Genomic DNA, 15685 nt, shown 5'->3' with positions numbered 1-15685 from the left:
AGGGCAGGCACTGTGGCTCACACATCTGTAATCCCAGCACTTTGGGAGGCCAAGGCAGGTGGATCACTTGAGGTCAGGAGTTCAAGACAGTAGGTAGAACAAACTTCTATGCTCAAAGAATTTAAAACTATTTAATAATTAAAAACAACCTTGTTAGTGAAACGAAATCCGTCATCAAGAATTGGAAGTAAGGCTGGGCGCAGCACACTGTGGGAGGCTGAGGCAGGAGGATCACTTGAGGCCAGGAGTTTGAGACCAGTCTGGCCAAAACAGTGAAACCCTGGCTATTAAAAATACAAAAATTAGCTAGGCATGGTGGCACGTGCCTGTAGTACCACCTACTCAGGAGGCTGGGGCATGAGAATATCTCAAATCCTGGAGGCAGAGGTTGCACTGAGCTGAGATTGTGCCACTGCACTCCAGCCTGGGTGACAGAGACAGGCTGTCTCAAAAGAAAGAATCACAAGTAAAGTAACTTGTGGGGAAACAATGTAAAGAAAACACTGGGTAGTTTGGCTACAGCATAATAAATCAGATTTTCTGGTTTTCAAAGATTTGAACTGCAGTAAGGAAATTTCGATATGCTGTTTTTTTCAATTTTTGGTAGTAAATAAATGTGTATAGAGAAACAATAATATAGGTTGTCATATTTGAGTACCTTTTAAAAAAAATCCAAATGTGTAAGTGAAAAAAAAATACTAGTAACTAAATACGCAGTAAATATTAAGTAGCAATTAAAACTAAAAGGAAAGGATGCAGTGACTAGAGAGGGGAAAGGGTCTTGTTCAAATTTTCAGAAATAGAATGTGGCTTTGTGATAAAAAAAAAAATTCAAATTAGAGATTGTTAGAATCAGGTACTAAAGTTATCAGTGAAGACAGAAATTGGTTCACTGGGAAAATGAGTACTAATAGCAGTAATCCAACATAACAGATTTTCTCAGATAAGCACTAACTTCAGATGATAAAATTACACATAGAGAAGAATACATAGCTGAAAACGGGGGGAAAAAAAACTGAGGCCATTTTTATTTCCTACAAAAGTGTGTGTATACAGGAAGCACCCAATGAATGCATTGCAGAAGCCACAGTCGTGAGTGTAGTTAGGGAAGAGTTACATTTCAATTAATGTGAGGAAAAGAAAGAAATAAAAGTAGAATCGGGCAAAGTATTACTCAGCACCCGGGGGGAAATAAATAGGGCACAGTAATGCATATACACTGTGAGTAAACGCAAAAAGAAAATATTCCAAAAGCCTAACAACAAAATAAGAAATTATTATGTAGATAACATATAGAAAGAGAGCAATCTTCTCAAAATTAATCCATCTTAAGAGGTGATCTATAAATACTAATTTATCTAGAATTCATTCTTAAAAATCAATGAGCATCTGATAAGGGATTGAAAGCTAGAATATATTAATATAAGGAACTCCTACAATTCAGCAACAACAAAAAACCTGATTAGAAAACGGACAAAGGGCCGAGCGCAATGGCTCATGCCTGTAATCTCAGCACTTTGGGAGACTGAAGTGGGTGGATCACCTGAGGTCAGGAGTTCAAGATTACCCTGGCCAAAATGATGAAACCCTGTCTCTATTAAAAATACAAAAATCAGCTGGACGTGGTGGTGGTTGCCTGTAATCCCAGCTACTCGGGAGGCTGAGGCAGAAGAATTCCTTGTGCCCAGGAGATGGAGGTTGCAGCAAGTCAAGATGGTGCCATGGCACACCAGCCTGGGCGGCAGACTGAAACTCCATCTCAAAAGAAGAAAATGGACAAAGGACTAGAATAGACATTTATCCAATGAATATACACAAATGACCAATAAGAGCTGGGCACAGTGGCTCACAACTGTAACCCCAGGACTTTGGAAGTCCAAGATAATAGAACTGCTTAAGCAGGAGTTCAAGATCTGCCTGAGCAATATAGTGAGACTCTGTCTCTATAAAACATTTAAAAATGAGCCAGGCGCGGGGGTATGCGCCAGACTACTTGGGAGGTACAGGTGGAAGAATCACCTGAGCTCATGTGCTGCAGTGTGCTGTGATCATGCTACTGCACTCCAGCCTGGGTGACAGAGTGAGACCCTGTTTCAAAAAACCAAAATAAATAAATAAATAAGTCTAATAAGCACATGAAAAGATGTTCAATATCACCAATCATTAGAGATATGCAAGTCAAAACCACAAATTACCACCTCACTGCCATTAGAATGGCTATGATCAAAGCAAGAGAAAAAGGTAAAGTGTGGGTGATCACGTGGAAAAACTGGAACTGCTTTGCAGCTGGTGTGGAAAACTGTATAGATATTTCTCAAAAATATTAGACAGAATCACCATATGATCTGGCAATTCCACTTATGGGAATATATCCAAAAGTAGTGAAAGCAGGAACTTAAAACAGTATTTGTACACCAATGTTCACAGCAACATTATTCGTAATAGCTAAAGATGAAAGCAACCTAAGTGTCCAATGATGGACAAACAAGACAAAGTATATACATACAATGGAATATTATCCAGCCTAAGAAGTTTTAGGAAGGAAATTCTGGCACATGCTTTACAATATGGATGGAATGTTGAGGACATTATGCTAAATGAAATAAGGAAGTCACGAAAGTACAAATACTGTACAATTCTACTTATGTGAGGTAGCTAGAGTCAAAAGAAAAGGTGAATGGTGGTTGCCAGACACGGGAGGTTATTGTTTAATGGGTGCTGAGTTTCAGTTAGGGAAGATAGTTTTGGATAGTTACACAACAATGCTAAAAGTACCTAATACCACTCAACTGTATACTAAAAAATAGTTAAAATTGTAAATTTTGTGTTACGGATATTTTACCACAATTTAAAAAAGAAATCTGGGTAAGGCGCAGTGGTTCACACCTGTAGTCCCAGCACTTTGGGAGGACCAGGCGGGCACATCGCTTGAGCCCGGGAATTCGAGACCAGCCTGGACAACATGGAGAAATCGTCTCTACTAACAAAAATACAAAAACAGGTGTGGTGGCGTGCACCTGTAGTCCCAGTTACTGGGCGGGGGGTACGGGGTAAGAGGTCTGCGACTCAGGCAGGAGGATCACCTGAGCCTGGGTGACACTGAGACCCTGTCGTCCCATCCCCACCCCCGCCCCCGCCCCAAAATATAAATAAATAAAGGAAGGAAACAAACATAAATATCTATGAGCAACATCTAAAGGTAATAGTTGCGAAATGATTTAAAATCCTGAAGAATATTAATGATACACAGGGAAGATCCTGCATTAAGTCAAGAGTGAGGTAAAGAATAAAAATCAGTATTTCTCCAACACTGTCTAGGGTAAAGGATATTGAGAAGTCAATGCTTTTTACTATCACAACTTGACAGCAACCCTTACGGGACACCCAACTCTAAGGGAGTCCACTAACCAGTACATAAGACAGTCAGCCACATGTCACCAGCTGAACATCGTCGCCCTAGGAATTTTTCTTTCTTTCTTTTAACACAGGGTCTCCCACTGTCATCCAGGTTGGGGCAGCGGTGCTATCATAGTTCAGTGTGCCGTTGAACTCCTGGCCTCAAGCAATCCTCCCAAGTCAGCCTCCGGAGTAGGTGGGACTACGGGCACGCACCACCACACCCAGCTAACACTAGGTATTTCTAACATACTGATGCACGTTGTTTGAAAATTAATCTTTGGGCCAGGCACATTGGCTCACACCTGTAATCCCAGCACTCTGGGAGGCCAAGGCAGGTGGATCACTTGATGTCAGGAGTTTGAGACCAGCCTGGCCAACATGGTGAAACCCGTCTCTACTAAAAAATACAAAAATTAGTCGGGTGTGGCAGCATGCACCTGTAATCCCAGCTACCTGGGAGGCGGAGACAGGCAAACACAGGAGGCAGATGTTGCAGTGAGCAGAGATTACACCACTGCACTCCAGCCTAGGGGACACAGCGAGACTCTGTCTCAAATAAATAAATAAACAAATAAATAAATAAATAAAGTAAGTAAGTAAGTAAGTAAGTAAGTAGGTAAGTAGGTAATAAGTAAGTTAATCTTAGGAGTTTTGGCTAGGCATGGTAGCTCCCGTCTGTGTAATTCCAGCATTTTAGGAGGCCAACGTGGGATCTGAGGTAGTTCAAGACCAGCCTGGCCAACATGGTGAAACCTTGTCTCTACTAAAAATAGAAAAATTCGCCAGACGTGGTGACATGCGCCTGTAGTCACGGCTACTCAGGAGGCCGAGGCACAAGAATCGTTTGAACCAGAGAGGCAGAGGTTGCAGTGAGCCAAGATCACGCCACTGCACTCTGCCCACGCCAGCCTGGGCGACTCTGTCTCAAAAAAATAAGTAAAATAAAATTAATCTTAGGAGTTTGTTAGTATTAAGTTAGTGCCCCAAACCTGATCACCCTAGAATAAACTGATAAAGTCAGTGTGAGCGCCTTCAGGGCTAAGACCCTGTGATTACCTCACCAAGTGGCATAACCCTAAGAACATCTCTGCTCACCAGATTAGATTTATGTAACAGGAACGTACCAGAACTGCTGAATTGGGAAGAATGAAAGAACACATTACAAAGACAAAAGGTATTTTTTAAAAAATGATAGGGTACAGGTTGTTACGAGTTATTAACTAGAATCAGATAAAGGCTACCAAACAAATATCAACAGAGAAAAGGTTAAGAAAATTAGCTTAGCTTTAAGGGAGATATAGACATGTAGATATCTATAGGTAGGTAGGTAGATATATAAGTATCTACAAAAGACATGTTATCTATAGACAACAGATACTTTACTCAACAAAAGTATGTCACTAAACTTGTCAAATGTGCAAGGATAGTGCCCAAGCTATTTTGCATACCAGGATTCCTTCCCTTTTCTCCTAGTTCAAGAACCTAGCACATAATCCTTCCTAGCCCTCAAGAGAATCTTCCAGACTTTTAAAACATTACTGGCCTTCAAAGTGATTTTTTCATGCTTGGCAGTAAGCTTATATATTAAATGAATTTAAAAGTTCTAATATTTGGCTGAGCACAGTGGCTCACACCTATAATCCCATCACTTTGGGATTCCTATCTCAGGAAGATCGCTTGAGGCCAGGAGTTCAAGACCAACCTGGGCAACACAGCAAGACTCCATCTTAAAAATAAATTCGCCAGGCATGGTGGCACATGCACATGTAGTACCATCTACTTGGGAGGCTGAGGTGGGAGGATCATTTCAGCCCAGGGGGTGGAGGCTGCAGTGAGCCATAATCATGCCACTGCACTTCAGCCTGGGTGACAGAGGAAGACCTTGTCTCTCAAAACAAAAACAAAAGTTCTGATATCTGAGAATTTTACAACATAATAGAAAAAAAGACTAAAGGAGAGAGAACTGAGAGGGAAAACTTTAAACTCCTATTAACAGAGGAAATCTGTAATCCTAGGATATAATTATCTAGGCCAACTCTCAAAAAAATTGGGTGTATCTCTAAGGGTTAAAAAAGTGATGAAGACTAGAATTCTTTTGATCCTACAAAACAATTTTATTAGGATAAAATTCCTTTGGGTTCAGTAATAATCACCTCTAGAAATTGATCTTACAAAAGTAAGTCGGCGGGGCGGCTGAAATTCTAAGATATCCCCTCTATTAGGTGATTACCTAAAACAGCAAACAAAAAAGCAAACATTAAATGCCCAACAATGGAACAGTTAAAAAATAAAAAGAGGAGATTGCCAGATACTAAAATGTGACAATATAGATGTACTGAGAAATATTACCATTAATAAATCAAATGGAATGCAGTAGTGTGACTATTACAAAGAAATCTATACAGAAATAACATGAGGTTATGAATAGTTCACAGAAAAACGAAACACAGCCTGGGCATGGTGGCTCGCGCCTTTAATCCCAACACTTCGGGAGGTGAAGGTAGGAGGATGGCTTGAGGCCAGGAGTTTGAGATTACCCTGGGCAACATAATGAGAACCCTTTTCTACAAAAATTTAAAAATCAGCCAAGTGTGTTGGTTCATACCTGTAGTCCCAGCTACTTGGGAGGCTGAAGTGGGAATATCATTTGAGCCCAGGAGTTCAAGGCTGCAGCAAGCTGTGATAGCATCACTGAACACCAGCCTGGGCAAGTGATACCCCGATTCAAAAAAAAAAAAAAGAGAAAGTAAACACAATGGGCTCTAAAAATATATACTCCAGATATTCTCAGAATATGTGAGAAATTACTGCTCACTGTTATTTAGCACACTACTATTACAGCCAAAGATATAACAATGTACATATCTAAAACTAGAGAACTGTTATTACTAATATGACACAGGCAAGGGAATACTGTTACAGCCAAGAAAAATGCGGATGTTCTTTTGATATAGATAGGTCTTATGGTAGATAGTATTTTTTTTTTTTTTGAGATGGATTCTTGCTCTGTTGCCCAGGCTGGAGTGCAGTAGCGCAATCTTGGCTCACCACAACCTCCGCCTTCCAGGTTCAAGCCATTCTCCTGCCTCAGCCTGAGTAGCTGGGACTACAGGCATGCACCACTATGCCCGGCTAATTTTTGTATTTTTAGTAGAGAAGTGGTTTCACTACGTTAGCCAGGCTGGTCTCGAACTCCTGTCCTCGTGATCCGCCCACCTCAGCTTCCCAAAGTGCTGGGATTACAGGTGTGAGCCACCCGGCCCGGCCAGTAGATTGTATTTTCTAAGGTAGCTGCAACAAGACACTCCATACCACATTCTTCTTACAATGTGATGTTGACACTCTTCCCTTGAATCTGTACAGGCCTGTGGCTAGAATAGAACTGATGCTATCTTTCTATGTGACTTCTGGAGCAACGTCATAAAAGGCTACTACATGTAGGTGTGTTCTAACTAACAGCTCCATCTGAGGTCCCAACCAACAGCCAGCACCAACTGCCAGATGTGTTGAGATGATTGTTGCCCCATAATGAACTGCAAAAGCAGGGGAAAGATCAGAGTGAGAAACACCTACTAAGCCCACTCGCTAGAACCATGGAGATGATAAAATAATTTTAAGTCTCTACATTTGGAGTCATTTGCGTCTCAGCAATAGATAACTAGACCAGCATTAAAGTGAAAAATAAAAAGTGTATTATAGTAGGTCTGACATATTTCAAATTTTGTAAAAAGGGAAACACGAATATATAGATTTGAGTATAGCAGCAACTTTGCAAGGATATATAACAAAGTAACATCATCTTTGGGGAAAAGAACTGAGTGGGCTTGATAGAAGATGAGGGGGAGATTTTTCACTGTAAACCTTATAAACCTCTTGAATTTTGATTCACATGAACAAATTAATGTATTTGATTAAAGTCAGTTAAAATACAGCGTGTGATACATGATAATGGCATAAAAATGAAAATGGTGATAATTTAGGAATATGGACAATTTAAATTATCATCTTATATTCTTTTGTTTTCAAAATACTTTCACATTATTTTCCTTAAGTGATATATAGCAAGAAAGCCCCTACCTGTCAAAAACTACATATTATTTAACAGTCTGAGAGGTTCTTGCAAGGAGAAACACACACATACACAGTACATTCCAGAACATGAATGGCATTTCAGAAAGATGTCTTTAATCCCAGCTGTCACCTAGTTGCAAAACTTCAAGCATATACTTAACTTTTATTGCTTCAGTTTCCTTGTCTATAAAATTAGTACCTCCCCATATAGCCATGACAAGGTACAGATGAAACCTGCGAAAAAGCTGTTTAAGTTCTAGGAATGTATCACATAACAAGTAATTATTTTAAGTATCCTATCTTTAAATTATCCTTTATTTCCTAGAAGTCACACATTTCTAAAATTCACAAATTACATATGAATGCAATAGAGGAGAAAATTCTATTCATGTTATACCTCAAATAAAAATGATAGTAACTAAGTGGAACACATTCTGGCTCTAGTTTAACGCAAAGATAAAGAACAGTTTTTTGACTGAGAAAAGCTGAAGGTGTCTGATAATTATGCAGTGACTAGTCACGTATCAAGATTACCCACTTCTTATTTGGAACCCAAAGAATATCCAACTACTACTACTGTAAACACTTAAGGCTTAAAAAACCGTGAATAACTAACTGGTTCTTCATCCTGCTTCTACCTTTCCTCGAAAGAAGGATGAATGCTGTTTAGCAACACTTACTTCAGATATTCTGATTTGTAGTGCATTCTTATTTTCAAAGTCTAACATATGACTTCAGTTAACACTTAACTTTTTCATCTTGAAGAATTTAGTAACTAAGTAACTAAAGTTTACATATACATCAAGGTAACCAATGAATGAAAAAACAAAAAACGAGGCCTGGCACAAGTGCCTTACGCCTGTACTCCCAGCACTTTGCGACGCTAATGCAGGTTGATTGTTTGACCTCAGGAGTTCGAGACCAGCCTGGGAAACACAGAGACTAGCCATCTCTACCAAAAACACAAAAATAATTAGCTGGGGGCAGGAGCACACACGCCTGTGGTCTCAGCTACTCAGGAGGCTGAGGTGGGAGGATGGCTGGAGCCCAGAAGTTGAGGCTGCAGTGAGCCACGATCATGCCACTGCACTCCAGTCTGGGTAACAGAGCAAGACCCTGTCTCAAAAACAAACAAACAAAAACCTTTAGAAGTACTCTTGTTGCTTTTCTTACTCTTACACATCTTTATTCTCCTTCACAAAGAGGTTTGCTGAAAAGGCTCTTGATGTAACTCCAAATGATACTATCCTATCATAAATTTACTCAGCATACTTCATAAACAAGATTATGTATATGCAATGTCAGGTTATTATGGTATATAACCTAAAAAAGGGAGAAACAGTTTGCCAAAATTTCCCATGTTTCTATCAAGTAAGAATTATTTATTCTATTCTAAAAGCAAAATTGCCTCCACCAATTATTATTCAAAACCAAGTGTCTTTCATGTGCCTCTCAGTGTGTCTCTGAAAAGATCAATTATCTAGAAACCTTATATATTCAGAATGCAGCCTGGCGCGGTGGCTCACGCCTATAATCCCAGCACTTTGGGAGGCCAAGGCAGGAGGATCACTTGAGGTCAGGAGTTTTAAGACCTGCTTGGGCAACACAGCAAGACCTCGTCTCTACAAAAACTTCAACATTAGCCAGGCATGGTGGTGCACACCTATAGTCCCAGCTACTTGGGAGGCTAAGGTGAGAAGACTGCTTGACCCAAGAGGCTGAGGCTGCAGTGAGCCATGATCATGTCACTGCACTTCACCCTGGGCAACAGAGCAAGACCCTGTCTCAAAAAATCAGAACACAACCAGAGAGGTAGCAAAAATAGACTAAATGCAGCCAGAATAAATCTCACAAAGTCCATGCACTAAAGCTTATGCAAATTTACAGATTTCCTCAGAATGGAACTGAGACTACTTTCTATGTATATCCTCTTTTGGAGATATTTATATATAATATAAATCAGTACATTAACAGAAAGATCAGTTGGAGATTTAGGCTTAATTTTTAAAAAGTGGCATATAATATCACTTTCAAAAACCTTTAATATATAGCACCAGATTACAATGTTTACTCAATTTGTCTCCCAAACTATACCAAGAAGTCGTCCCTGATTTCTAATTTTAGAATCATCAGAGATGATTTCCGGTTTCATTTTGGTTTGCTTTAGACAACCTAATATTTCCCATATATAACAAATAAAAGCAGCAAATTAGTGAATCAGTAAGAGCAGTTCACTAAGAGCTATTTGGCAAAATCATTCTACCAAACAGCTTGAATATTTCCAAACCACCAGAGAGCATCAACACACTAAGCATGGCAAGGCAGAAACTGATGCTCATGATTCCAAATCTTAAAATACATTTTAAGAAAACAAAAGTTAAATTGTATTGACTATACTGTTTAATGAGAAGAGTATACAGTTTATAAGAACATCTGCTCTACAACAATCCTTTTTTTTTTTTTTTTTTGAGATGCAGTCTTGCTCTGTCACCCAGGTTGTAGCACAGTGGTGCAATCTCTGCTCACTGCAACCTCTGCCTCCCAGGTTGAGGCAATTCTCATGTCTCAGCCCCCCATGCCTCAGCACTCTGTCACCCAGGCTGAAGTGCAGTGGTGTGATCTCAGCTCACTGCAACCTCTGCCTCCCAGGTTCAAGCAATTATCATGCCTCAGTAGCTGGGATTACAGGCATATGACACCACGCCCTACTAATTTTTGTATTTTTAGTAGAGACAGTGTTTTGCCATGTTGGTCAGACTGGTTTCGAACTCCTGACCTCAGGTGATATGCCTGCCTCGGCCTTCCAAAGTGTTGGGATTACAGGCGTGAGCCACCACACCTGGCCTACAAGAATCCTGACCTAGTTCAATACTCTCGTGTTACAAATGTATAAACAGAGTTCACATAAATGCTTATGAAAGCATGTGAGGATGAGAACCATGCATACCGACTCCCAGCTCACAGGAATGTTAAAGTAGCCACATATGATAATATTTTAAACTAAGAAGTTAGGGAATAGTTAAGACTACTGAAAGACTTTTTTAGGTTGTGACATAAACGGATATGAAATATCAAATCTCTATCAACTTCTCTAGGTAATAACCTCTCAAATTCTGAATATGTACTTTTTAGAAGAAAATATGCATAAAGATAATAATATTTCACTTGAAACCAAATGATTAACTTCCACAAATTTTAACTATCAATGTATCAGAAAGTAGAATGAATATTTGAAACACACATTTTTTCTCATGAATCAAAAACCACATGCTGGTGGTTTGGTCTCCAGGTCTTCTATTCTTTCTCAAAAGTACTTTTAACAATGTGCACATGCAAAAAGATAAAAGCACAGATTATAATTATACAAACAAGCCATTCTGAAGGCTAACAAGTGAAGGGCAACAGTAGAAAGCTTTCTGCTACTGGAAAAACATAAGTTATTTGGATTTAAATTTTCTAGCTAGCTTTTGTGTTTAGGAAGTAACTTTATTTTCCCCAGCTTTATTAAGGTATTGTTGAAAATAAAAATCGTATGTATTTACAATATAACTTATGATATATAATACGTTTTGATATATGTACACATTGTGAGGTGACTAAATCAAGGTAATTCAATACTGTATCACCTCACCTACTTACCTTTTTTTTTTTTTTTTGAGACAGAGTCTCACTCTGTTGCTCAGGCTGGAGTGCAGTGGCGCTATCTCGGCTCACTGCAACCTCCGTGGCAGAGTCTCACTCTGTTGCTCAGGCTGCAGTGCAGTGGCGCTATCTCAGCTCACTGCAACCTCTGCCTCCCAAGTTCAAGCAATACTCATGCCACAGGCGTGCACGACCACGCCCAGCTACTTTTTGCTTTTTTTTTTTTGGTAGGGATGGGGTTTGGCCATGTTGGCCAGGCTGGTCTCAAGCGACCTGCCCACTTTGACCTACCAAAGTGTTGGGATTACAGGCATGAGCCATGCGCCTGGCACTTACTATTTTTTAATGGTGAGGACATTTAACAATTTAGCAATTTTCAGGTACACATTATTAAGTAGTTACTGGAAGAAACTTTAACATATGCATACATGTAGTACTTTAGCCCTGTAATTTCTCCCTCTGAGAAACTTCCACAAATAACACAGTTGGGCTGGGCACAGTGGCTTACACCTATAATCCCAGCACCTTGGGAGGCTGAGGTGGGAGGACTGCTGTAGCCCAGGAGTTTGAGACCAACTTAGGCACTAACAGTGAGACCTGTCTCTACAAAAAAATAAAAAATTAGCCAAGTGTGGGGTGCATGCCTACAGTCAGTTCCCAGCTACTTGGGAAGACCACTTGAGCCCACATCAAGGCTGCAGTGAGCTTTGATGCCACCACTGCACACCAGCCTGGGCAACAGAGCAGGCTGTTAAAAAAAAAAAAAAGGAAAACACAAAGTTTTTCAAATCTTCAAATTTTCTAAATCAAATGCTATGCACTAGGTGTAACAGCTATCATCTCAAGATAATACTATATCATGACAATACAACAAAAATATCAACAGTGATAAAATGACTCAGCCAAAAGTAACAGTGGTGATGGTAACTGTAATAGCTATAATTTAATAAACCTTTTACTCTGTGCCAGGCATTGTGGTAAAAACTTTAATCTGGATACAGTCTTCTTTCTTAACCACAATGGTTTATTCTTGAGAATTACTTGGCCATGAATTGTTAGGTAAAATAGTATGTTAATAATAAGTTTGAAACAAGCCTTGTTTTTCTTCATTTTAACAGTAACTTTTATTCCTGTTAGATGTTGTTTTAGAATAAAAACAACTAGTTTGCCATGCTAACCAATTTAGATGGGTGTTAAATATATAAGTAGAAACAGCACTTCACTTAGAGTTAATAACTGCAATACATTTCTTTCTTCTTTTTTTTTTGAGATGGAGTCTCGCCCTGTCGCCCAGGCTGGAGTGCAATGGCGCGATCTCGGCTCACTGCAACCTCCGCCTCCTGGGTTATGTTTCTCCTGCCTCAGTCTCCTGAGTAACTGGGGTTACAGGCACCCACTGCCACGCCCAGCTAATTTTTGTATTTTTAGTAGAGATGAAGTTTCACCATGTTGGCCAGGCTGATCTCAAACTCCTGACCTCGTGATCTGCCAGCCTCACCCTCCCAAAGTGCTGGGATTACAGGCATGAGCCACCGCACCCGGTCAACAATGTTTTTAAAATTCCGACAAACACTGCACCTCAAAAAAACCCCACAATTATTCTGTGTATGGGAGAATCAATGTTAGTATTAATGTAAAATCAACTACTCAGAACACATAAAGCAGTGGTTCTCAAATTTAGCATGCCATCAGAATCATCTGGAAAACTTATTAAAACCTAAATTGTTGGTCCCACCCAAATGCTTTGATTGAGATTCTGCATTTTAACAAGTTCCTAGTTAATGCAGCTGCTTCTGGAAGTGGGAATGCTCTTTGAGGACCACTGTTCTAAGCTAATGTTCAAAAATCACAGAACCAGCAAGAGGAATGTTAATGTTTTCATGTACAGTTCCATTACCTAAACTTTAGAGTCTATAAGACATTTTTGATTAGTGCAAACAAAATTGTAACTGTGGTATGAAGCACTTTTCTCAGAAGAGAAAAAAAGGACTGTCTGCTTGTTATTTCACCGCATATTCTAACCACTGAGGATTAATTTGTTTATAAATATCACATAAATGTCTTCTTAAAAATAAATATTTCTTGAGAAGAGAAACTCACTAGGAATCTTTAAAGTTTTTTCAGGTATTCAAGGTGCTACATGAAAGATGGCTAGCCCTCATTCAACAAGTATTTACTGAAGAGCTACTGAGCCTAGAGATGCAGTGCCAAGCAAAGAAGGAAGACAACTCTCTGAGCCTACTGCTCCTTGTTAACTTCTCGGCTAACTTCAGACAAACAATAAAACATAAATGTCATGCAAACTTTAAACCCCTACAAACAAGCTAGAACTCTCTAAATTGCGAAATCTGCTGCATGCAATTTCATCAAGAGTGCTATAGGGGTAAGATGCATGAAGTATGGTGAGGCAACAAGGATTCTTTTTTTTTTGGTTGAAACAGGGTTCTCACTCTGTCACCTAGGCTGGAGTGTGGGGGTGTAGTCTCGGCTCACTGTAACCTCTGCCTCTTGAGTTCAAGCAATCCTCCCACCTCAGCCTTCTGAGTAGCTGGGACTACAGGTGTGTGCCACCACGCCTGGCCAATTTTCGTATTTTTTGTATAGATGGGGTTTCGCTATGTTGGCCAGGCTGGTCTCAAATTCCCGGACTCAAGTGATCTGCCCACCTCAGCTTCCTAAAGTGCTGGGATTACAGATGTGAGCCATCATGCCCAGCGCAACAGGAATTTTTAAATCAAGTTATTATATTTAGGAAGAACCACACAAATTACAGAAAAAATCTTGATATTCTTTCTTTGTGGATCCAGAATCCACAAAGAAATGTAACATATGATATCCACCTTTGAACACAATCAAATAGAGATGAAAATTTTAAGTGAGTGCTTCAGAACAATAACTCAAGTCAGGAGATATAAACAGTAAAGTGAAAATTAAACAGTTGAGGCCAGGCATGGTAGTTCACGCCTATAATTCCAGCACTTTGGGAGGCCGAGGCAGGTGGATCACTTGAGGTTAGGAGTCTGAGACCAGTTTGGCCAAGATGGCAAAACCCTGTCTCTACTAAAAATACAAAAGTTCGTTGGGAGTGGTGGTGTGGGCCTGTAATCCCAGCTACTAAGGAGGCTGAGGCAGGAGAATTGCTTGAACCTGGGAAGTGGATGTTGCAGTCAGCCTAGATCATACCACTGCACTCCAAACTGGGCCACGTAGTGAAACTCTGTCTCAAAAAGAAAAAAAAAAACCCCAACAGCTGAAATGCAAAAGAGTTGGTTGGCTTCATTTTTCAGGTAACTTCTACTACCTGTCAGTCAAAACAAAAATACGTATTACCTGCAAGTTATAGACCTTTTGAGTTGATCATGAAATAGCTCAAACCTTAAAATTCTTAAATGTTTTACATCTACTCTAGCTCCTAAAGGTGAAGAGCTATGAGTACAGAGCATAAAAGAACAGTGTCCACAGCTATAATCATAATGGTAGTGTCATACCTCCTGAATAGTATTCACATGGGGTCAGCACAGTGAAAAAGTATCCAATAAAGATTAACAGAAAGTTAGGCCACGGGCAGTGGCTCATGCCTGTAATCTCAGCACTTGGAGAGCCCGAGGCGGGCGGATCACTTGAGGCCAGGAGTTCAAGACCAACCTGGCCGACATGGTGAAACCCCATCTCTACTAAAAATACCAAAATTAGCCAGGGGTGGTGGCTTGCGCCTATAGTCCCAGCTACTTGGCGGGCTGAGGCATGAGAATCGCTCAATCCTGGGAAGCGGAGGTCGCAGTGAGCCAGGGCGGAGCCACTGCACTCTAGCCTGGGCGACACAGACCCTGTCTCAAAAAAAAAAAAAAAAAGGATTAATAGAAATTTGGATGCAAATTCATTTTTGTTTTTAAATAGGAAGCTCTACAAATAGAAATGAAAATCTTTACGAAAAATTCATTAATGAAATCAAGACAATCTAACTGGTGTTACATGGAGATTATATGGAGACACACACGTATCAGAGATATGTTTATGATACACAGGATATGAGTTACATTTTTCTTTTAAACACCCTTCTTGAGCTATCATTAGGAAAAAATAAACTTAGAAGTGGATTACCCAAAACAAGATAAAAATTCTAACCTTAAGCTCTTGCAAAGCTCCCCAGGAATTAAGTTCTATACTACAGTACTTCAGATTTTTTATTATTTTAATAAAATAATAAAGAGAGGAGAAAAGAGTAGCATATAGTAACTCCCAAACGTATTTGGCCCAGGTATTTAACCCAGAATGCATATATACTTTGGGAAATGCTGCCATTAACAGTAAAGTAAGTGGGTGTACATGATCTAGCATTCTTTAACCTTTTCCTACTGGACTAACAGTTAGCTTTAGATTAAATTGCTTCTGGAGGAAGCGAAACCTTCTAGAGAAGCAGTATTTCATTATTAAAATGGATATAGTGTATTAACAACAACAACAAAATCACATGTGGATGTACCTTCAAGGAAAAAAAAGATCACAAAGGATGTCTAATACATTGTGTATTAACATTTTTTAAAATGTCAAGACTTCTGACTCAAAAGCTCCA

At 39.7% G+C, this 15685-nt stretch overlaps 1 protein-coding gene across 2 annotated transcripts in view; it reads right to left on the bottom strand.

The window, feature by feature from the left end:
- RAB5A (RAB5A, member RAS oncogene family) overlaps positions 1-15685 on the bottom strand; it is a 36466-nt gene that overhangs the window by 15161 nt on the left and 5620 nt on the right. Inside the window, exon 1 of one of the 2 annotated variants that reach the window (XM_009201780.4) lies at positions 14601-14760. The exons of the other annotated variant lie outside the window; for it this stretch is intronic. Within the exon in view, the coding sequence (XP_009200044.1) occupies positions 14601-14688 (88 nt within the window). The 5' untranslated portion in view covers positions 14689-14760. Of the gene's footprint in view, positions 1-14600; positions 14761-15685 lie in introns of those variants that run through there. 2 annotated transcript variants of the gene reach the window in all.

This window comes from Papio anubis, chromosome 2 (assembly GCF_008728515.1).
Source record: "Papio anubis isolate 15944 chromosome 2, Panubis1.0, whole genome shotgun sequence".
In the NCBI taxonomy this organism is placed as follows: domain Eukaryota; kingdom Metazoa; phylum Chordata; class Mammalia; order Primates; family Cercopithecidae; genus Papio; species Papio anubis.
This window is presented reverse-complemented; position numbering and strand designations above follow the sequence as displayed.